The 23837-nt window shown below is 41.5% G+C and overlaps 1 protein-coding gene across 1 annotated transcript in view; it reads left to right on the top strand.

Annotated features, from left to right (window-relative positions):
- The window catches only part of ipo11 (importin 11), a 239190-nt gene that overhangs the window by 11507 nt on the left and 203846 nt on the right, over window positions 1-23837 (top strand). Inside the window, exons 2-4 of the mRNA XM_024418169.2 lie at window positions 3125-3274; window positions 6865-6965; window positions 8984-9056. Coding sequence (XP_024273937.1) covers window positions 3137-3274; window positions 6865-6965; window positions 8984-9056 — 312 coding nt within the window. The 5' untranslated portion in view covers window positions 3125-3136. The remainder of the gene's footprint in view (window positions 1-3124; window positions 3275-6864; window positions 6966-8983; window positions 9057-23837) is intronic.

The following is a 23837-nucleotide window of genomic DNA, read 5'->3' as shown; positions in this document are numbered from 1 at the left end:
TAAATCGCAGCGATATAATTCCACCACAGCTTCCCGTGTTTATAGGGTATTTTAAATGGCCATTCTGTGCCTGTTAATTACATTTCAGTTGATAGCGCTGTTAGCTGCTGGAACTCACTATTATTTGCTCCACCTATGCTATTAATAGAATTATATCAAGCTAATGTTTTGCTACATGTGTCCACAAGCGTAAGGCTATTGTCCATAGTAATCTTGTGCACATTTACCTGAATTCTACGACTAGCTCTGCAACTTTCAATCCAATCAGGAAGCCTATTGTGGCTATCTCATCCAGTTCGATTGACTCTTGTCACCATGGATACTCCTGCTGTTTTCAAGCCCCGCAGAGGGCTTGAACTGTTACATATAAATGTGTGAAGCCTGATGTCTAAACTGGACTTTCTGGATGGATGTCTGGGTGCATGACACTAGCCCAGAAGTTCTGGTTATCTCACAGACCTGGCTGAATAATTTGATTATGGATAAGGATGTTGCCATTGCGAACTACAACATTTTCAGATGTGATGGGCAAAAAAGGGGCTATTTATGTAAGACCTTTTATGTCATAATGCTTTCTTAAAAGTGTCCATAAGCCAAAATATTTATATTTATTGCTGTGGTCTACTGTGTACGTGGAAATTCTCACCCCAGGCATTCCGTCATCTGTTATGCAGAGCTGTTTTATACTATACATACCAGACACTGTTTTGCCACTTTTCATCCATTTTTACCTCTGATTGATAAATATGCCCCTTTCAAGCGATTTCGAGTCAAAAAACAAACTAATCCATGGTACTGTCCTGTACTCTGACCGCCTCTAGATAAGAAAGCAAGTCTGGGCCAAGGCTAGACTAACTGACTCATTAGCTATTTAGGCAATTGAGAAATACACGACTTGACAAAAATTATGTGGATACCTGCTCGTTGAATGTCTCATTCTAAAATGATGGGCATTAACATGGAGTTGGTCCCCTCTTTGCTGCTATAACAGCCTCCACTCTTCTGTGAAGGCTTTCCACTAGATGTTGGAACTAGAGGTCGACCGATTAATCGGAATGTCCGATTAATTAGGACCAATTTCAAGTTTTCATAACAATCGGAAATCTGTATTTTTGGACACTTACTTGGCCAAATGTTTAAATTATTATTATTTTTTTAACACTTTTATTTACTCTTTATTTAACTAGGCAAGTCAGTTAAGAACACGGCCGAGGAACGGTGGGTTAACTGCCTCGTTCAGGGGCAGAACGACAGATTTTCACCGTGTCAGCTCGGGGATCCAATCTTGCAACCTTACAGTTAACTAGTCCAATGCTATAACCACCTGCCTCTCGTTGCACTCCACAAGGAGACGGCCTGTTACGTGAATGCAGTAAGCCAAAGTAAGGTGCTAGCTAGCATTAAACTTCTCTTATAAAAAACAATCAATCATAATCACTAGTTAACTACACATGGTTGATGATATTACTAGTCTATCTAGCGTGTCCAGCGTTGCATAAAATCTGACTGAGCATACAAGTATCTGACTGAGCAGTGGTAGGCAGCAGCAGGCTCGTAAGCATTCATTCAAACAGCACTTTTGTGCGTTTTGCCAGCAGCTCTTCGTTGTGTGTCATGCATTGCGCTGCTTATGACTTCAAGCCTATCAACTCCCGAGATGAGGCTGGTGTAACCGAAGTGTAATGGCTAGCTAGTTAGCCGGGTGCGCTCTAATAGCATTTCAAACGTCACTCGCTCTGAGACTTGGAGTGGGTGTTCCCCTTGCTCTGCATGGGTAACGCTGCTTCGAGGGTGGCTGTTGTCGTTATTTTCAATCTGTAAATGGTATTCTTAATGTTAATCAAGCTATATATTTGTTACTGAGTTACTGAATTGTTATTTATATAGCTTGTAGGTCCCATAACCCACTTTTAAATGAATTTGTAATGACTAGTTTGAATGGTACACAAATTGACTTCCTTCCATCCTACAAATATCTTGGTATCTGGCTTGATGACAAACTGTCATGTTACTGAGCTGGTGAAGAAGTTTAAGTTCAAGGTCTGACTTCTGTTAATAGGAAGGAAATTGTCCACGCCATTTTTACGTCTATTTTAGATTATGGGGATATTATCTATATGCATGCAGCAGCATCTCGACTTTAACCACTAGATGTTGTTTTCCAATGTGCCATTTGATTTATTACTGGTTATAGAACTCACCATTGTGTTTTGAATCAAAAAGTGGTTTGGGCGTCTATGTAACGAGAAACTTCCTGTGTGTCTATCATCATTAATTCAATTTAGACTTATAAATGATCAAACCTGGTCTCAGGCTTACATAACACCGGGGGCCCCTTCGGTCTCCACACAGTTGGGTAAAGCAGATTTTAGTTTTTTGACATGAACATTTTTTTAAATATTTTTTTTTACTTCCCTGTCTCCCTAAAAACAACCAAATCTGCTGGGATGTAGACGTTATCAAATGGGTAGTAAAAACATGAAACATTTAAAGTTATTTCAGGCAATGCTGAGAAATAATTGAAAGTCATGCCGTACAGACAGAGAGCTGTATAGCCTATTTCTTCTGGGAGTATCATTGTTAGTTCTTCTGAGTAACATTGTAGATTGACTCGGGTCTCCCTTTTTGAAATTTACAAGTCAGGCAGTTTCGACTGTAGGATTAACGGAAATCATTCTAAGTTGCAGAGGGTGCTGCCTGCATGAGGACCAGGTGTGTTGCTCTGCTGTGTCAGGCTGTGCCTGCCTGTGTCATTGGGACTACCATTCTAGCCTCTGAGTGATTTTAAGAACAGTGTGATCTGTTATAGAGCGAGAGAGGACCGTGATGATGGAAGGAGGGGAGGGGGGTGGTGGGTTGAAGAGGCATGTAAAGATCTCCTTGGTTTATTTGTCTATTTGTGCAGGCATAATGTCTGCCTTGTGCCTTCTACAGAAGTTTAATCATTTCCATATTCCTACTGTAAAAATGTTATGCGAAGGTGGTGCTGAACCCTTCTCACTGTTTCTCTCTCTCCCGTCCTCACACTCTCTTCTTCACCCTCTGTCTCCATCCCCTCTCCCTTTCATTCTCCTCTCCCCCTTCTGTTCCACCCCTGTCCTCTCTCTCGCTCTCTAACCCCCAGGTATCTCTAGGTATGGATATGGAGAGTGCCAGCTCGGTGGTCCTACAGGCCCTGACCCAGGCCACCAGTCAGGATACCGCTCTACTGAAGCCTGCTGAGGAGCAGCTACGACAGTGGGAGACACAACCTGGCTTCTATTCTGTACTGCTGGTATGTCTAACACACACACACACACACACAAGCAAACACAGGCACCAACGTCTATACTGGAGCTTACCACACATCATCCATTGATTTGTGCAAAGCTTTGAGTTCCTCAAGTTAAGATTGTTCCCCTAATTATTACATGATGGATAGGATATGGGCCAGAAAGTTTTGGGTCAATTTATGCAGACATTTTTAAAAAGGTAGGCCCTTCTGTGGGCCCAACATGCTTCTCTTGTGGTTTTGGATCATCTTGATTTATGCAAAGCTGTGGGGATGTGATACTATATGCAACTGGGTTCTCAAATGTCAAAGAAGGCTGGATATGAATAATATCAATAATAACAACAGCAGCAACGGCATCGGCATCGGCGATCAGCTTGTGTGGTTTCCATATATAATATCTGTGGGCAGTTTTGCCCTGATTACGATCACTACTAACAAATCACCCCACCCTCACTACAATAATAAAAAATAAAAAAAAACAAATGAACAGGAATGGTAGAGATAGTGACAGAGAAATAGATGGGATGCTCACTGGTGCTCAGCTGTACACTAACCTTGACTGTCATTATCTCATTGTCACATTGCATTAGTCCCTGTCACAAATGATAGACCATTAGGTTACACACAATGCCCCAGTCTAGCCCAGGTTGATGTGTCACTGTGCTGCTGTTAGAGCCATGGGGTAAACCATAGTAGCAGGATACTGTGTGTGTGTGATACTCCACAGAGGCTGTAAAGAAATCTAATCTGTCCCATCCTCCTCACCATCTCTCCTCATTCAGTCAGTGTACTGTAGATGGTCTTTGTTGATCTCTATCCATCAGCTATCCAATACCTTGTTACAGTAGGTGGTTGTTAGCTACCCGTAATTTACCAACGTTTCCAGAATCTTCAGTAATTTTTCGAAACAACAGAAAATCTATGCCAATCTTTTTTAACGTGGGCTCCCGAGTGGCGCAGCAGTGTAAGGCACTGCATCTGTGCTAGAGGTGTCACTACAGACCCTGGTTCGATTCCAGGCTGTATCACAACCGGCTGTGATTGGGAGTCCCATAGGGCGGTACACAATTGGCCCAGCGTAGATAGGGTTTGGCCGGGGTAGGCCTTCATTGTAAATATTAATTTGTTCTTAACTGACTTATCTAGTTAAATAAAGGTTAAATAAAAACGTTAATAATTTATACTTGAATAACAATTTTTTATTTTCATACATAGTATACATTTTACAGTGCATTGGGAAAGTATTCAGACCCCTTGACTTTTCCACATTTTGTTAAGTAACAGCCTTATTCTGAAATTTATTACATTGTTTTTTCCCCCTCATCAATCTACAACCAATACCCCATAATGACAAAGAAAAACAGGTTTTTAGACATTTTTTAGTTTTTATTTTGTTTTATAAATTTGCTATAACATTTGCATAAGTATTCAGACCCTTTACTCAGTACTTTGTCGAATCACCTTTGGCAGCGATTACAGTCTTCTTTCCGAATGCACTGCATCATTGTCCATGACCTTATGGTTCAAGAGAAAATAGCCTAATTAATTTTAAAAGCATCTAATCAACAGAGGTATTCTTTTCAATGAACTCTTCCAACTTTACTTTTTTCACAAAAATGACAATGACAAAACATTGACAGCGAATACATATTGACATAGTAAAAAAAAAAACACACAAAATATACATTTGTATTCACTAAGTTGATGGTTAATGTTTTTTTGCGGCTTTGTATTTATTTTAAAATCACAATATTTCATATATTTTACATGTGATGAGGCCACGCAGAGGGCCAGAGATTATTACAGACACCTGTGATAGTCTGAAGTACCCAAAGGGGCCACTGGATGTCTTGTGATATATTACGTAAAATCCTTGAAAGATGCCAAAATTCAGGTAGTTTAATGGTAAACTTTTGAAAGTTTCCAGTAATATATCCTCCCTTTGCAACCATAGCCACATCAGCCACCCAACTGAGGCTGCACTGCCAGGTTCTGCTTTTGTTACCCACAGAACACTGTTTGAATCCGCTCTGAGCCTAGAACTCTGCTGTATTCAGACAGTCAGGACTGAGTTAATAACAGAGAACATTGTTGTACTCTGCCCCCACTCACCCCTGTGGTTTGCTACTCAACGCAGCTTCACCCTTCAATTCGCCTGCTGAGAGAAGTGTGTGTGTGTATAGTGGAGTGTGGCAGCACTCTGCTGTGATTGTCTCAGTCTGGCGCCAGGTGCGTACTCCAGACTGCAAGCTCCCAGCATGCCCCTCTCATGCACCCCCACCTCACCCGAACTCACATCGGGTGCTGGTGCATCTTTTTTTTAATGAGCCCAAAGTTTGGGTTCTCGCTCTGTCACTCAAAAAAACCTTATAGGACAGCTAAGATAAGCAGCCAGCCAGTGTGGCTTTATTAACCTCTCTTGGGTAGGGAGCAGTATTTTGAAGTTTGGATGACAAACGTGCCCAAAGTAAACTGCCTGTTACTCAGGTCCAGAAGCTAGGATATGTATATGCCTGGTAGTATTGGATAGAAAACACTCTAAAGTTTCCAAAACTGTTAAAATAATGTCTGTGAGTATAACAGAACTGATATGACAGGCGAAAACCTGAGTACAATCTATCCAGGAAGTGGGATATTTTTGATGTGGGTACTTTTCTATTGAATGCCTATACAATATGTATTTGCATAGGACCCAAATTCCAGTTCCTATGGTTTTCACTAGATGTCAACAGTCTTTAGACATTGTTTCAGGCTTGTATTCTGAAAAATGAGGAAGAATCCGAACATTCATTCAGTGGACTCTAAATGAACCAGAGCTGTTTTGAGCGCGTGACCGATTGCGCACCATTCGTTGTTTTTCTTTTCTATTGAAGACGCTATTGTCCGGTTGAAATATTATCAATTATTTGCACAATAGACAACCTGAGGATTAATTATAAACACCTTTTGACGAACTTTACAGGTACTATTAGGATGTTTTCATCTGCATGTCGTGACTACCTTTGAGCCAGTGGATTACTGAACAAACGCGCCAACAAGTTTTTGGGATATAAAGAGGGACTTTATCGAACAAAACAAACATTTATTGTGTAACATGGACTCTTGTGACTGCTAACATATGAAGATCATCAAAGGTAAGTGATTAATTTTATCGCCTTTTCTGACTTTTGTAATTCTTTTACCTGGTTGTAAAATGTTTGTATGCTTTTGTAAGCAGGGCACTGTCCTCAGATAATCGCATGGTATGCTTTCGCCGTAAAGCCCTTTTGAAATCTGACAAAGTGGCTGGATTAACAAGAAGGGAAACTTTAATCCGATGTATAACACTTGTATATTTTGAAAGTTTATTATGAGTATTTCAGTGTTTTGAATGTTGGCCAGGCGGGACGCTACCATCCGTAAGAATGCCCAATTCCAAACCAGACCCTAACCCAAGAATGTAAGCACTTTGTGTAGTTTCTGAAACGACTCCTTGGATAGCTGTGAAATTCCAGCTGCAGCCAAGGACATTATCACAGTGATTTAAATAATATTGATTCCTCCCACCTACTAAGTTATTTAAACGCTGCCCTATGTTTTCTGTCCTCTAGAATATCTTCAACAACCACATGTTGGACGTTAACGTCCGATGGCTTGCCGTGCTCTACTTCAAAAACGGCATCGACAGGTACTGGAGGAGAGTCGCGCCAAAGTAAGCCTTCTCTCTTTTACCTCCCTCTTCTTCTTCTCTTGCTTCTTTCCGTTCTTCTCGCCATTCTTTTCACTTTCCTTATGGTCCTGTCTCGTCTTCTCTGTCATCTCGCCATTTTACGATAAAACAAATATTTCCCCACGCCTGTTACACCTCTCCCATCATCACGTTTCAGTATTAATGGCAAGTTCTGCCAATCGATTGGGCTCAGCTGTGTGTGTTTTGTGAGCTCACATTGCTATTCATTGGCGCCATTCTCTTAAGTCCATCTAGTGTAGGCCATACTGATAGTATTATACAGACACAACCTATGGGATGGTAATTCTCCATTCACACCTATGGGATTGCTGACCAGCTTAATGTTTCAAGTTCACCTACAGGTCCACAGAACAAAGACTGTTTTTAACCACCTCACCTCAAAGACAATCAGTTCTGCTTCTGCAATCTCCAGCCATTCTTTTGTTTTTTTAGTGCTCTCCTTCCAAAGTCCCCCCTTCTTTTCTTTTGTAGGTGTGGGTAATTCATTATCATTTGTCGAACAAAGCCGTTGTCACCTCTGCTTGCTGTGGAAGGTGCAATGAACTCCTGGCCATTGCTTTGCGCTTAATGCACCCAGTGCCTACAGAAGTTGCCCAATTTACTGGGGGAAACTATCTGCGGGCTTGTCGCACAAACTTCTACCGGGGTTAGGATCTCTGCTACTTTGTATGGGATGTGGCAACTCTTCCCTTCTTCACATTACACTTCACTTAATCCCCTCTCTTCTGTTTCTCTTCCACAAGGATGAGACTCAATCAAGCCCTCCCTCTTCCTTTCCCTCTTCCCCTCTCTCTCCTGCTTCAATTCCTATTTTCTCATCCACCGCTGCCACCTTCCCTTCCTCCCTCTTCTTAACATTCCTACCTCTCCATGATCCCCCCTCCCGCTTCCTCTAACAATAGAACCGCTGGGCCTCGAGGGACCTCCTTCAATCTAATAGCATTTTCATTAGTTTTACTGTAGGCTATATGTAAAAACCAAAAAACACATTGTGTGGACTGATATAGGGTACATACCGTTTTTTGAGATTATAATTAGAACAGATCAATACAATAGACTGGCTCGCCCTGTTCTTCATTCACAATGGGTGATTACATAATTATGCATAGTTCGCTTCCCCTCACTCAACTCACCCATTCTCTCCATCATACCTTACTTCATTTATTTAATCTATTATGTGTGAAATTAGTTTCAGTTTTGAGTTAATTATCAAGGTGATCATCAGCTGGGTACTGCACTTTCAAATGTGGGGAGAAGTAGGGGCAACGGGGAAAAACCATTCAAAAAATGACATGCCCTCCTAAAACTGGTTAAACTCCAGTTATGTTTGTGATATTTAAGATTCTAACAACGACAGTGTTATATGGACTTATTTAGGAATAGTCAAGAACGGAGGGGGGCATGACTTTAAAAATGTTTAATTTATGAACAGTCAAAATGACTGCTTTAGCAGTTCCAGTGTTAGCCCGGGACAGTGTATACAATAGCTTCATACAGGGACAGAGCTATCCCTCACTGCTGCACTCTGTCATCTTCATGTCGTATCAGCCCTCTATATTAAAGCCTGCGCTGTGGCGCTAGCTCTCTCCCTGGGGAAATTGGATTCAAAGCAGAAGGCGTCTCTCACAGGATATCAGCTGGGTGCTGTGTCAGGCAGTTGATAATGCCATGGCTTTCCTCTCCCTCTCAAATGGAAGAGTGTGGAAATGTAATAATACCAGGGTCATTCTCGCTGACCGCCTCACTAAAGAAGCAGATTGTGATATTTGACAGGAATTGCACACAGTCAATGTGCCTCCCCCTCCTTTCCTCTGGCATATTGAGGCCTCAAACAATTCCATCAGAGTGGAGAGCGTTTCTGATAACACATTTGAAGCAGTCAATTAATTCAAAATGGATATTGAGTATTGAAAAGATGTTTGCGTTGATGTTTGGCATTATTTTGTAACCTAGTTCTGTGTGTGTGTGTGTCCGTCCAGTGCTCTGTCAGAAGATGAGAAGACGTCGCTGCGTGCTGGCCTGATCACCAACTTCAACGAGCCCGTCAACCAGGTCAGTCATTTTTTCGTGAGCTGTCAACCAATGACTCGTCCCTTTCGGAGCATCATTTCATCGACAACCATCACTAAGTAGAACACTCCCAAACAGCTTTCCAGCATGTACATTTGGCTCTGTCTTGGAGATGTGGCCATACTTCAACAGGGACCCCTACCTAGGGATACCTCTCTACTAGTAGCAGTGGCTGTCTGTGTTCAAATGGAGAGCATTTCAGCCATTCTAGCCCCTTGTGTCTCACCTGTCTCTTCCTCTCTCTGTCACCCCTCTGGAAAGGAGGTTGACTCGGTCAGCAATCTGCCGTGATCCAATGATGTGTGTGTGTGGTCTAGAGTTAATCTCCCCCTAAGGCTGCATATAGTGTAACCTTATGACACATCACCACCAAATGCCTCAGAGAGAGTGTGCTGCATGCATGCACAAGCAAAAATCCAAAATGAAGAGAACACTCCGCTTGCCATAATGCATCTTGATCAATGTCCCTGTTCTCTCTCTGCTATGACTGTAATGCAGATAAGTGAGTTTTGCCCGATCACACCAATTATCTTCACATACAAATACGATTCAGATTTATTGCCATCTGTGCAGTCAGTGCAGTGGCACTTCTTACAGAAGCTTATTGGCCCATCTTCAGTCCCTAGCAAGATATCAAATGTTATTTCTCACATGCTTCGTAAACAACAGATGAAATGCTTCCTTTACGGGCCCTTCCCAACAACGCAGAGAGAAAGGAAATTGAGAAATAATAGGAAAGTAATAACACGTAATAATGAAAACGATAACTTGGCTATATACAGTGCCTTCGGAAAGTATTCAGACCCCTTGACCTTTTCCACATTTTGTTACGTTACGGCCTAATTCTAAAATGGATTAAATAAAGAAAAAATCCTCAGCAATCTAAACACAATACCCCATAATGATTGAAAATAGTTTTATTTTTTTCCCCAAATGTAAATAAAAAACATACCTTATTTTACATAAACATTCACACCCTTTGCTATTAATACAAATTGAGCTCAGGTGAATCCTGTATCCATTGATCATCCTTGAGATGTTTCTACAACTTGATTGGAGTCCACCTGTGGTAAATTCAGTTGATTGGACATTATTTGGAAATGCACACTCCTGTCTATATAAGGTCCACAAGTTTACAGGGGAAGTTTGAGCAAAAAAAAGTTATAAGGTCAAAGTAATTGTCAGAATAGGATTGTGTTGTGGCACAGATCTGGGGAAGGGTGCCAAAAAATGTCTGTAGCATTGAAGGTCCCCAAGAACACAGTGGCCTCCATCATTCTTAAATGGAATAAGTTTGGAACCACCAAGACTCTTCCTAGAGCTGGCCAAACTGAGCAATCGGGGGAGAAGCGCCTTGGTCATGGAGGTGACCAAGAACATGATCCTCACTCTAATAGAGCTCCAGAGTTCATCTGTGGAGATGGGAGAATCTTCCAGAAGGACAACCATCTCTGCAGCACTCCACTAAATCAGGCCTTTACGGTAGAGTGGCCAGACAGAAGCCACTCCTCAGTAAAAGGCACATGACAGCCCGCTTGGAGTTTGCCAAAAGGCACCTAAAGGACTCTGACCATGAGAAACAAGATTCTCTGGTCTGATAAAACCAAGATCGAACTCTTTGTCCTGAATGGCAAGTGTCACATCTGGAGCAAACCTGGCACCATCCCAACGGAGAGGCATGGTGGTGGCAGCCTCATGCTGTGGGGATGTTTTTCAGTGGCAGGGACTGGGAGACTAGTCAGGATTGAGCAAAGTACAGAGAGATCCTTGATGAAAGTCTGCTCCAGAGCGCCCAGGACTTCCGACTGGGGTGAAGTTCACCTTCCAACAGGACAATCACCCAAATCACAAAGCCAAGACAACGCAGGAGTGGCTTTGGGACAAGTCTCTGAATGTCGTTGAGAGGCCCAGCCAGATCCCGGACTTGAACTAACATTTCCGGAGAGACCTGAAAATAGCTGTGCAGCTACGCTCCCTATCCAACCTGACAGAGCTTGAGAGGATCTGCAGAGAGGAATGAGAGAAACTCCCCAAATACAGGTGGGCCAAGATTGTAGCGTCATACTCAAGAAGACTCAGCTGTAATCGCTGCCAAAGGTGCTTCAACAAAGTACTGAGTAAAGGGTCTGAATAGTTATGTAAATGTCCTATTTATTTTTGTTTTTGCTTTGTCATTATGGGCTATTGTGTGTAGATTGATAAAGAAAAATATTTGTGTACATTTTAGAATAACGTTATGTGGAAAAGTCAAGGAGTCTGAATACTGTGCACGGTGTACCAGTACCGAGTTGATGTGCAGGGGTACGAGGTAGTTGAGGTAAAAAGTGCAAAAAGGGTAAATGCAGATAGCTACCCGGACTATTTGGTTCACTATTTAGCAGTCTTATGGCTTGGGGGTAGAAGCTGTTCAGGGTCCTGTTGGTTCCAGACTTGGTGTATCGGTACCGCTTGCCATACGGTAGCCGAGAGAACAGTGAATGACTTGGGTGGCTGGTGTCTTTCCACATTTTTAGAGCCTTCCTCTGACTCCGCCTGGTATAGAGGTTCTGGATGGCAGGGAGCTTGGTCCCAGTGATGTACTGGGCTGTACACACTTTTCTCTGTATCACCTTGCGGTCAGATTCCAAACAGTTGGAATCTGTCCTTACGGGGAGGCCTCCTTTGTGGTGCACTCTTCACAACTTTGTTGGTATGTCTGGACCATGATAGGTCCTTAATGACGTGGACACCCTAGGAACTTTTTTTTTAATACTCCGTTTATTCAGTTTTATACACCAGACAACACAAAACAATATAAATAATATACTCAACTAGAAAAAATACAAATAAAAAAGATTAGCTATAAAGATACCGTACTTGAGACAAGTTAAACACACCGGGCAGTAGGCTACAAAGGTTAAAGGGCATCTGTAGTACAGGGACAGAGCGGACACCTCACCTTTGTTCTTGTAAACAGACAAGGGATAGGCGTGGAGAAATGCAACCACTCACACTCAGATAGTCATGGCCACAAACCAACCATCCACTGAACCAAAAATAAAGTTTAAAATGCTTTATTAAAAAATGTTTTTTTTTGTAAGCATAAACAAAATAGAAAACAGGGCAAAACAAGCTCACATTTGAGTGTTTTACAGGGCAAGATGAACAAGGCATCCAGAAGTCACATTAATCATATTAATTCCCAGAAACCTGACAGTTTGTGACGGCCCCAAAACACATGATACGGTGTGGCTGGTTCCGTTTTACATCGGACACAGGATCAAAATCAGAGAATGTTTTTTCCAAACCAGTGGATCCGGTGAACCACTTTGAATTGAATGAGGCTAGTGCTAAAAGATGAGTCTTTAAAGGCACAAAAGAAGGGTTCTGTAAGTCATTAACGATTTGCATATACATGAGAATTTGCGCCCCTAGGAAGCTAGTTTAGCTCAAAGATGCTCTCTCTAGCTGTATTTGCAGGCCTAGGGGGAAATTCAGGTGTGTTAGCTCTGACAAAGTTCCTAGTCTGGAGATAGGGGGAAAAGTGGGATTGGGGGAGGTTGAACTTTTCCTGTAGCTGAGCAAAAGAGGCAAATGTATCATCAAATAATATTTGGGCCAGTGAGGAGTGGCCTAGTGAGTGGCAGATGCGAAAAGCTCCATTATTTAAAGATGTAGGGGAAAAAATGTTCTGATTGTTTGGGCATAATAGAGAAAAGCCTCAGAGGCTAAAGGCTAAACGGAACTGATTCCAAATTTTAAGAGACTGCTTTAGTATTGGGTTGACACATCTTTTGCCTAGGGACACTGGGAGAGACGAGCACAACACACAAGAAAGTGCTCCAGACTCCATCTGGACCCAAAGTGGTCTAGGGCCAGTAGGATCAGTCTACAGTCAGCACAAAAGGGCTCTGAAATTTGCAGCCCAATAGTATGCCTGAACATTTGGGCGAGCTAAACCACCCAATGCATTAGGTTTCTGTAAATGTTTTCTCCCAATCCGTGGTACCTTGCCATCCCAAATAAAATACATGAATGTTTGATCCAGTGAATTAAAAAAAGATTTTGGAATAAAGATGGTCAAACATTGAAATAAATATAAAAGTTTGGGCAACTCATTCATTTTAATTACATTAATCATTCCAATTAGGGAAAGAGGTAGCGAATTCCAAAAAGTTAAAGATGGTTTCAAACTGTATGCTAGAGCAACAAGGTTTTCCTTAAACAAATTTTAACATTTCCTTGTTACTTTAACTCCCAAGTAGGTGAATTGATCCCAGACAATCCTAAACTGAAAGCTTTTAAAAGAGCACTTTATAGCAGCCTTATTTACAGGAAAAAGCTCACTCTTGCCTAGAGTCAGCTTGTACCCTGAGATTGATCCAAAATTTTTAAGAACAGACAAGACACGTGGCAATGAGGTATCAGGGTTGGAGATAAAAAGGAAGTTGTCAGCATATAGAGACTTTCTGCTCTAAGCCCGTCTTGAGTATACCTTGAACGGCATCATTAGAGCGCAGTGCGACGGTGAGGGGCTCGATTACCAAAGCAAACAACAAGGGGGAGAGTGGACAAACCCGTCTGGATCCACAGTGCAAGGGAAAATAGTCAGAGGACAAGTTGATAGCCCGTACCGAAGCCATAGGAGAAAAATAAAGAATCTTTATCCATGCAATGAATTTGGAGCCAAAGTCAAATCTATAAAGGGCAGATGTTAGGTAGTCCCACTCAACGCGGTCAAAAGCTTTTTCCTCATCGAGTGAGACCACCACCTCCGGGTCCCCCGACGCTGGGATTTACAGTATATTCAAATGCCTATTTCTCACAAAGCCAGTCTGGTCAGAGTGTATTACTTGTGCAGCAAGCCTTCCATACGGATGGCTAAGAGCATGGCTAAGATTTTGTAATCACAATTTAAAAGCGAGACTGGGCGATAGGATCCACATTCCAGGGGGTCTTTGTTTTTAATTTAATAGTAATGAAATTGAAGCCTGATGAGACTAGGTGGTAGCTTTGATGTATTAAGGCACTCTGCAAATAATCGAGACAAGAATGGGCTAAGCAGACCAGAAAACGTCCTGTAAAATTAGTCTGGAAATCCGTACGGACCCGGTGATTTACCATTTTTCATTGCGGACACTGCTGTTTATGTAATTTTTACAGGGACAGTGCACGTTAATCAACGTTGCAATCTCCTCAGGTGTAAATTCTTCTAAACAGTTGTGGGAGTCTGTATCAATTGAAGGCATATTCAGACCATTAAATAATGAATCAATCAGCAAATGGTTTTGAGGAGATTCAGAGGTGTATAGCGCAGAGTAAAATTGTTTGAATGGATCATTAATCTCTTTATGTATAACTGTGGTGGCACCAGACAGGGTCCTTATTTGTGGGATTAAACGTGAGGCCTCAGATTTACGGATTTGATGTGCAAGAAGTTTACTGGCCTTGCCGCCTTGTTCATAGACTCTGTATACATACACTCTCGCAAGAGTAATTGTTCAGCTTGCCTGGTAGAAAGCTCAACAAATTCAGATTGGAGTAGTTGGCGCTCTTTATGTAGATCAGAGGAAGGTTCTGTAGCATACTTCTCATCCAATGTAGCTATGGCTTCGCTCAGGTCTCGAAGCCGCTGAGAGCGAGCTTTGTTTTTGTTGGCTGTATAAGAAATACTTTGGCCACGCAGGAATGCTTTGAGAGACTCCCATATGGTAGAGCAGGACATACAGTTGAAGTCGGAAGTTTGCATACACCTTAGCCAAATACATTTAAACTCAGTTATTCACAATTCCTGACAATTGATCCTAGTAACAATTCCCTGTCTTAGGTCAGTTAGGATGACCACTTTATTTTAAGAATGTGAAATGTCAGAATAATAGTAGAGTGGATTTATTTCAGCTTTTATTTCTTTCATCACATTCCCAGTGGGTCAGAAGTTTACATACTCTCAATTAGTATTTGGTAGCATTGCCTTTAAATTGTTTGTATAACTTGGGTCAAAGTGCAACAGTCCCTCCTGCAGCAAAGCACCCCCACAACATGATGCTGCCACCCCGTGCTTCACGGTTGGGAGAGTGTTCTTCGGCTTGCAAGCCAAACAGTTCTATTTTTTGTTTCATCAGACCAGAGGACATTTCTTCAAAAGTAACAACTTTGTCCCCATGTGCAGTTGCAAACCGTAGTCTGGCTTTTTATGGCGGTTTTGGAGCAGTGGCTTCTTCCTTGCTGAGCAGCCTTTCAGGTTATGTTGATATAGGACTCGTTTTACTGTGGATATCGTTACTTTTGTACCTTTTTCTTCCTGCATCTTCACAAGATCCTTTGCTGTTGTTCTGGTATTGATTTGCACTTTTCGCATCAAAGTACGTTCATCTCTAGGAGACAGAACGCGTCTCCATCCTGAGCGGTATGATGGCTGCGTGGTCCCATAGTGTTTATACCTGCCTACTATTGTTTGTACAGATGAACGTGGTATCTTCAGGCATTTGGAAATTGCCCCCAAGGATGAATCAGACTTGTAGAGGCCTACAATTATTTTTTCTGAGGTCTTGGCTGATTTCTTTTGATTTTCCCATGACGTCAAGCAAAGAGGCACTGAGTTTGAAGGTAGGCCTTGAAATACTTCCACAGGTACACCTACAATTGACTTTAGGTCAATTAGCCTATCAGAAGCTTCTAAAGCCATGACATCATTTTCTGGAATTTTCCAAGTTGTTTAAAGGCACAGTCAACTTAGTGTATGTACTTCGGACCCACTGGACTTGTGATACAGTGAATTAAACGAGAAATAACCTGTCTGTAAACAATTGTTGAAAAAATGACTTGTGTCATGCACAAAGTAGATGTCCTAACCGACTTGCCAAAACTATAGTTTGTTAACAAGAAATTTGTGGAGTGGTTGAAAAACAAGTTTTAATGACTCCAACCTAAGTGTATGTAAACTTCCGACTTCAACTGTACATATACACGCACGCACCACTTTTCAGTTTATTTTTTAGCATTTTTTTTAAATGACTTTTTTCTCCATTTCATGTCACCAATTTTGAGAATTTTGTTTTTGTCCAAATAAAAAGCAGTTTAAGGTACAGGTTGTAATACAACAACATAGGGAAAAAGCCAAGGGGGATGAATGCTTTTGCAAGGCAATTTATGATGAAATCCTGGTTGAGTGAAATGACAAATGAACAACGAAACAGCACAGCAAGTAAGTGAAAGAAATAGGTTTTGATGATGATTTACTGGTAATGGGGACATATGTAAATGCCACCGAAATAACTTGTTAGTCAGTGTGGTGTGTGTGTAACCTTTATTTAACTAGGTAAGTCAGTTAAGAACAAATTCATATTTACAATGACGTCCAAACCCGGATGAAACTGGGCCAATTGTGCGCCGCCCTATGGGACTCCCAATCACGGCCGGATGTGATACAGCCTGGATTCGAACCAGGGACTGTATTACACCTCTTGCGCTGAGATACAGTGCTTTAGACCACTGCGTCCGTGTGTGTGTTATAACTATTTAACTGTCTTTGAATGCTTAAAAGGCCTTTAAATTTTAATATCGGTATTGTTTGTTTTGGCAAGGAATATATCGGATATTGGTATCGGCCAAAAATGTCATTTCAGTGCATCACTAATTTAAATGGTGAAATCTGACTTCCTGATTTATCAATAACCAAGGGCTGGTTCAGCAGTTATTCACAATTCCTGACAATTGATCCTAGTAACAATTCCCTGTCTTAGGTCAGTTAGGATGACCACTTTATTTTAAGAATGTGAAATGTCAGAATAATAGTAGAGTGGATTTATTTCAGCTTTTATTTCTTTCATCACATTCCCAGTGGGTCAGAAGTTTACATACTCTCAATTAGTATTTGGTAGCATTGCCTTTAAATTGTTTGTATAACTTGGGTCAAATGTTTTGGGTAGCGTTTTGGGTAGCCTTCCACAAGCTTCCCACAATAAGTTGGGTGAATTTTGGCCTGTTCCTCCTGACAGAGTTGGTGTAACTGAGTCAAGTTTGTAGGCCTCCTTGCTCACACACGCTTTTTCAGTTCTGCCCACAAATTTTCTTTAGGACTGAGGTCAGGGCTTTGTGATGGCCACTCCCAATACCTTGACTTCGTTGTCCGTAAGCCTGTCCGTTTTCTTTCCTCATTAAGCCATCTATTTTGTGAAGTGCAACAGTCCCTCCTGCAGCAAAGCACCCCCACAACATGATGCTGCTACCCCCGTGCTTCACGGTTGGGATGGTGTTCTTCGGCTTGCAAGACTCCCCCTTTTTCCTCCAAACATAACGATGGTCATTATGGCCAAACACTTCTATTTTTGTTTCATCAGACCAGAGGACATTTCTCCAGAAAGTAACATCTTTGTCCCCATGTGCAGTTGCAAACCGTAGTCTGGCTTTTTTTATGGTGGTTTTGGAGCAGTGGCTTCTTCCTTGCTGAGCGGCCTTTCAGGTTATGTCGACATAGGACTCGTTTTACTGTGGCTATAGATACTTTTGTACCTATTTCCTCCAGCATGTTCACACGGTCCTTTGCTGTTGTTCAGGGATTGATTTGCACTTTTTGCACAAAAGTACGTTCATCTCTAGGAGACCGAACGCGTTTCCTTCCTGAGCGGTATGACGGCTGCGTGGTCCCATGGTGTTTATACTTGTGTACTATTGTTTGTACAGATGAACGTGGTACCTTCAGGCATTTGGAAATTGTCTCCAAGAATGAACCAGACTTGTGGAGGTCAAAAAAAAATTGAATGAGGTCTTTGCTGATTTCTTTTGATTTTCCCATGATGTCAAGCAAAGAGGAACTTAGTTTGAAGGTAGGCCTTGAAATATATCCACAGGTAAACCTCCAAATGACTCAAATGATGTCAATTAGCCTATCAGAAGCTTCTAAAGCCATGACATTTTCTGAAATTTTCCAAGCTGTTTAAAGGCACAGTCAACTTAGTGTATGTAAACTTCTGACACAGAGAAATAATTGGTCTGTCAACAATTGTTGGAAAAATGACTTGTCATGCACAAAGTAGATGTCCTAACCAACTTGCCAAAACTATAGTTTGTTAACAAGAAATTCATGAAGTGGTTGAAAAACGAGTTTTAATGACACCAACATAAGTGTATGTCAACTTCCGACTTCAACTGTACCTGGGGTTTAATTACTTTCTAGGAATAAGGTGATTTCAGCAGAAATGAAATTGACAAACTCCTTAGCTGAGAGTAAAAGGGGGTTAAAACGCCATTGATAAAACAGGAGGTCGCTGGGGAAAATCTAGTTCAAGCATTCATGGTGAAGGGTCAGAAGTAAAAAATACTCTCATAAGGTCACCTCCGAAGGCAGAAGTTTTTTGTCCAAAAATAAGTAATCAGTGTGGGAGTATGTTTGATGAACATGAGAAAAAAAGGAATATTGTCTATCTGTAGGGTGTAGGAAACACCAGGCCTCAAACATAGCATATTTCTGAAGAAATTATTGAATAAGTAGGGCACATTTAGATAGGCCTGTAGTTCTTTGTGAGAACTTGTCAAGAACTGGGGACATTGTACAGTTGACACCCCCCCCCCCCTAAAATCAACAAATGGGAATCAAAATTGGGTTTAGCAGAAAAAAGGAAGAAATTAAACTTGTCATCCCAACTGGGAGCATAATGACGAGCCAAAACAAGAGGGGTAGAAAACAGTTTACCGGTTACTATGACGTATCGTCCCTAAGGACGATAATGGCAGCACCTCTTGATTTACTATGAAAGTTAGAGTGGAACACTTGTCCAACCCAGTCCCTACGCATCCTAAAGTGCTCACCAGTCCTCAAGTGAGTCTCTTGTAGAAATGCAACATTTGTGTTCAAACCCTTTAAGTGTGTCCGCACCCTCTTACGCTTCACAGGGTTGTTAGCCCCTTTGATATTCTACGAAATGTACCTGATCGTATTATTTCGGCCACCCTGAGCACTCCCGTTATACAACCCTGTGATTAGAGCATAGAGTGGAAAAGCAATGAATACCCAAAAACCCCAGAATAACTTGTCTTAAAAAAACAACTAAAAAGACAATGATAACATTAGAACTGAACAATTCAACCTCCTTCCTCCCCACAACCATCTCCCCTGATCCCAAACAATTCCTCCCCAAACGAGGTATAAGCCTAAATAGAACATGTTCTTGGCACAGTATGTCTGTGAGAGTGCGGTGTTAAACCCAAACCCACAGTCCCGTTCTTTAAAGTTGTGTTTTGTGTTACTGGATCAAGCAGCAAAAAGAGAAAAAAAAGAGAGTGCAAAAGTACCACTTGTAGACAATATGTCAATATGTAATTATATATAATTATATTCCCAGTCTTATAACAGGCATTGAGAGAGAAAATAAATAAAATGTATCAAGGCTCTCAACCAAAAACCTAATTTGATGTAGGCAAATCGTAGTAAGACGATTAAAAAAGAATAATTGTCTGGTTGGACAATAAGACAACTTACAGCCAAGACCCCAAAAAATGTGTGTGCAGCGTTGAAAGTTTACTGGGCATAAATGACATTCAAAACCTTTAAAATTGAAGCGAAGGCCCCCAAAAACGTGTAGCCTCAAAACATTTTCTGTTTACTGGGTCGGTATAAACGGATGCAGTGAACCAATAACCAAAAATATTTTGAGTCACTGAGGCACTATGTAAACAAACCAAATAGGTGAATGAGACAGTCTGGAAACAAAGGAGTAAAGTAAAACATTAATACAATGAAATTAATATGACTGAATGCTTGTAAGGCAAGCACACTAGATGATATCAAATGAGTTTGAGTGGGCTCGCCAACTCCCGAACTGTACAAGAATAGTACTTTTTCACTAAACGTAGTTGTACCACAGGTGGGCTACTTACTTATACTATCCACAGTTTGCAAGCAACAGTTGCTGATCTATGGGCAAATTCAAGACTTCTTGATGTGACGTTGAATGTGAGCCATACCCTCATCCGGAGAATCAAATGTGTAGTCTTTACCATCGTGAGAAAGCTATAGACTCGCCGGGAATCGCAGTCCATACTTCACAACTGGATGGTCCTGTAGGCCTGCCCGAAACTGCGCGCTGCCTGGAAACAGTGGGGGAGTAGTCCCTCCAACCACTCTGACATCGATGCAAATGCAATTGAAAATCACATCAAACACATATCAAAACATTAGCAAGCTTTTAAAACTCAGTTAGGCTACATTTTTTGACCTCACTGTGATGATCAATTTGAAGAAAAAGTTCAACAACTGTTTGAAACTGAGTGGAAAACATTGTAATTGTGGATGTTCTTTGAAAGCCAAACGCAATGAAATGGACAGCGCTTTCTCAGGTGATTATTAATTCAAAGCGTTTAACCTCTCTGGGATATGTGGGACGCTAACGTCTGGGATATAGCGTCCCACCTGGCCAAAAGCCAGGGAAAATGCAAAGCGCCAAATTCAAATCATTTACTATAAAAATCAAACGTTCATTAAATTACACATGCAAGATAGCAAATTAAAGCTACACTTGTGAATCCAGCCAACACGTCAGGTTTCAAAAAGGTTTTTCGGCGAAAGCAAACGATGCCATTATCTGAGGATAGCACCTCCGTAAACAAAAGAGAGAAAGCATATTTCAACTCTGCGGGCGCCACACAAAACGCAGAAATAAAAAATATAATTCATGCCTTTGACGAGCTGCTTTTGTTGGCACTCCAATATGTCCCATAAACATCACAAATGGTCATTTTGTTCGATTAATTCCGTCGATATATATCACAAAATGTCAATTTATTTGGCGCGTTTGATCCAGAAAAACACTGGTTCCAACTTGGGCAACGTGACTACAAAATATCTCAAAAGTTACCTGTAAACTTTGCCAAAACATTTCAAACTACTTTTGTAATACAACTTTTAGGTATTTTTTAACTTAAAAAATAGATAAAATTGAAGACGGGATGATCTGTGTTCAATACAGGAAGAAAACAAACTGAAGCATGCTTTCTGGTCACGCGCCTCTATCTAACAGTACACTTCAAGTGACCCTCGTTCAAGATGGCCATACTTCTTCATTACACAAAGGAATAACCTCAACCAATTTCTAAAGACTGTTGACGTCCAGTGGAAGCGATAGGAACTGCAAGAAGGTCCCTTAGACATCTGGATTCCCAATGAAAAGACCATTGAAAAGAGAGTGACCCCCCAAAAATAAAAATAAAATAAATCTGAATGGTTTGTCCTCGGGGATTCGCCTGCTAAATAACTTCTGTTATACTCACATACATGATTCAAACAGTTTTAGAAACTTCAGTTTTCTATCCAAATATACTAATAATATGCATATCTTATCTTCTGTGGATGAGTAGCAGGCAGTTGAATTTGGGCATGCATTTCATCAGGACGTGAAAATACTGCCCCCTGTCACCAAGAAGTTAAGACAATGCATGTAGAACCTACCAGCTCTGTCTCACGCCAGAATTAGATGTTTATCCATGTTTCTCAAATGTCAAATTCCCACAATGACAAAGCGAAAACGGGTTTTTAGAAATGTTTGGGTTTTTAAATTTTTTATTTGAAATCGCATTTACATCAGTATTCATACCATTTACTCAGTACTTTGTTGAAGCAGCTTTGGCAGCAATTTACAGCCTCGAGTCTTCTTGGGTATGATGCTACAAGCTTAGCACACCTGTATTTGGGGAGTTTCTCCCATTCTTCTCTGCAGATTCTCTCAAGCTCTGTCAGGTTGGATGGGGAGTGTCGATGCACAACTATTTTCAGGTCTCTCCAGAGATGATTGATCAGGTTCAAGTCCGGTCTCTGGCTGGGCCACTCTAGGGCATTCAGAGACCTGTCCCGAAGCCACTTCTGCATTGTCTTGGCTGTATGCTTAGGGTCATTGTCCTGTTGGAAGGTGATCCTTCACCCCAGTCTGAGGTCCTGAGCACTATGGAGCAGGATTTCCTCAAGGATCTCTCTGTACTTTGCTCCGTTCATCTTTCCCTTGATCCTGACTCGTCTCCCACTACCCGCTGCTGAAAATCATCCCCACAGCATGATGCTGCACCACCATGCTTCACCGTAGGAATGATGTTGGCCAGATGATGAGCGCTGCCTGGTTTCATCAGACGTGATGCTTTGCATTCAGGCCAAAGAGTTACATTTTGGTTTCGTCAGACGAATTTCACCAAGGTCAGTCCCCTGGTCCTGATTGGTTCAGATCACCCCCACTTCTTAACGCAGATGGAACCGGTGTTCATGGGACCTTAAGGTGAACCTGTTGCAGTCAACACAAGACTTGGTTGGACACTCCAAGGGCCTTCTAACTTCCTGTCCAATTCCGGCAAGGAACAACAGTGCCTGTTCACTTCCACCATCTCCTGTTCAGATGACCTCAATCGTCTATGAATGACAGGTGCTTCCTTTTGGCACAACCTGCAGCCTCTTTTATGCCACATTCGCCTTGCAGCTACATGTGTGCGATCATAAGGATTGTAATGAGGATGTGCTACAGATGGTGGAACATGCCTTCTAAGTCGACAATTGCCTGCACAGCATCCCTGAATACCAGGAAGCACGCCAGCTGGTGAACAAGTCAAGGACTCTGCTTGCCACAGAAGGATTTGAGATCAGCCAATGGGCGAGTAATATCCCAGCTGTTGAGCATCTCCCTAAAGAAGCAAGATCTGTGAGCACAGAACTGTGGCTCTCCCAAGACTGTGTGGACCCTGAAGAGCCCGCGTTAGGACTCCGATGGCACTGCCCTACAGACACAATGGGGTACAACGGGTGGAGCTGATGCCCACCATGAGGACGCAGACCTCCCTTCGTAGAAAGAAAGATGGAGGCTTTTAATACGTTTGAATTAGTTACACTAATTCTGGTGTGGATGGATAAAAGCCCAGTAGATTTGAATTTAGAATCCTCTAAATGTAATTTGATGTACCAGAACCTATTTATTGATGTACACGTTTTTTTTCATTTTGAGATTCCAGTGAATTATTTTTGTTTCCTTTCATGTGTTCTACCAATTATTATTGGAGTATTCACCATGGCAACCAATTGTTAGTATAGAAATTGATCTTATTTCTCAGTTCGGTTGGCTTTTGTGGAGATCAGACAGTTTTAATTTGCAGGGATATTTGTGCGTTTTTTAAACAAATGTAAGTCAGAACAAATACGTATTTCACTTTTATAATATTCCTGTTGCTGCTGTTATCTGTAAATACAAGATATTTGTATGTAGAGGAGTAACTTTCTTCACCAGTTCTACTATTTTGTACAATTGGAATTAGCCTTCCAGTTGTTGTTACTGTAATGTTAATTCTCCTGAGAGGAATTATGGTGTTCTTTTTCTCTTATTGTAAATTGTGTAGAGATCTCTGACATTAACATAATATTGTTTATTGGATTTACATTGTAGTAATTTTTGTATTTATTTTATCCTGTTTCCCTCTGTACACAGACTACATGTATACTCTGTTGCATCATTAAAATCCTTGACTGGGCTTCTGTGTCTGTCATCACTCTTTGACCAAAGTGCATTCCTATATCCGTTTACTCCCAGTGGCTTATCCACTCATTCGAGTGCACCAGCCATCTAGCTAAGGATTTTTGTGATTATTTGTCAGTGTTTCGGACAACAGTCCCATAACTTTGGTGCAGTACAACTTCATCAGCATGCTGGCAAACCTGCTACCGTAATGGCTATTCAAACATACTAGCACTGAGCTGCTGCTAACTGGAAACGGTTTGCTCTGTTGATCGAACATGGTGTGTCTTAATAGCCACGTACCAGT

The sequence above is a fragment of the Oncorhynchus tshawytscha genome, linkage group LG04, assembly GCF_018296145.1.
Source record: "Oncorhynchus tshawytscha isolate Ot180627B linkage group LG04, Otsh_v2.0, whole genome shotgun sequence".
NCBI classification, from domain to species: domain Eukaryota; kingdom Metazoa; phylum Chordata; class Actinopteri; order Salmoniformes; family Salmonidae; genus Oncorhynchus; species Oncorhynchus tshawytscha.
Note: the sequence above shows the minus strand (reverse complement) of the source record. Positions and strands in the feature narration are given on the sequence as shown.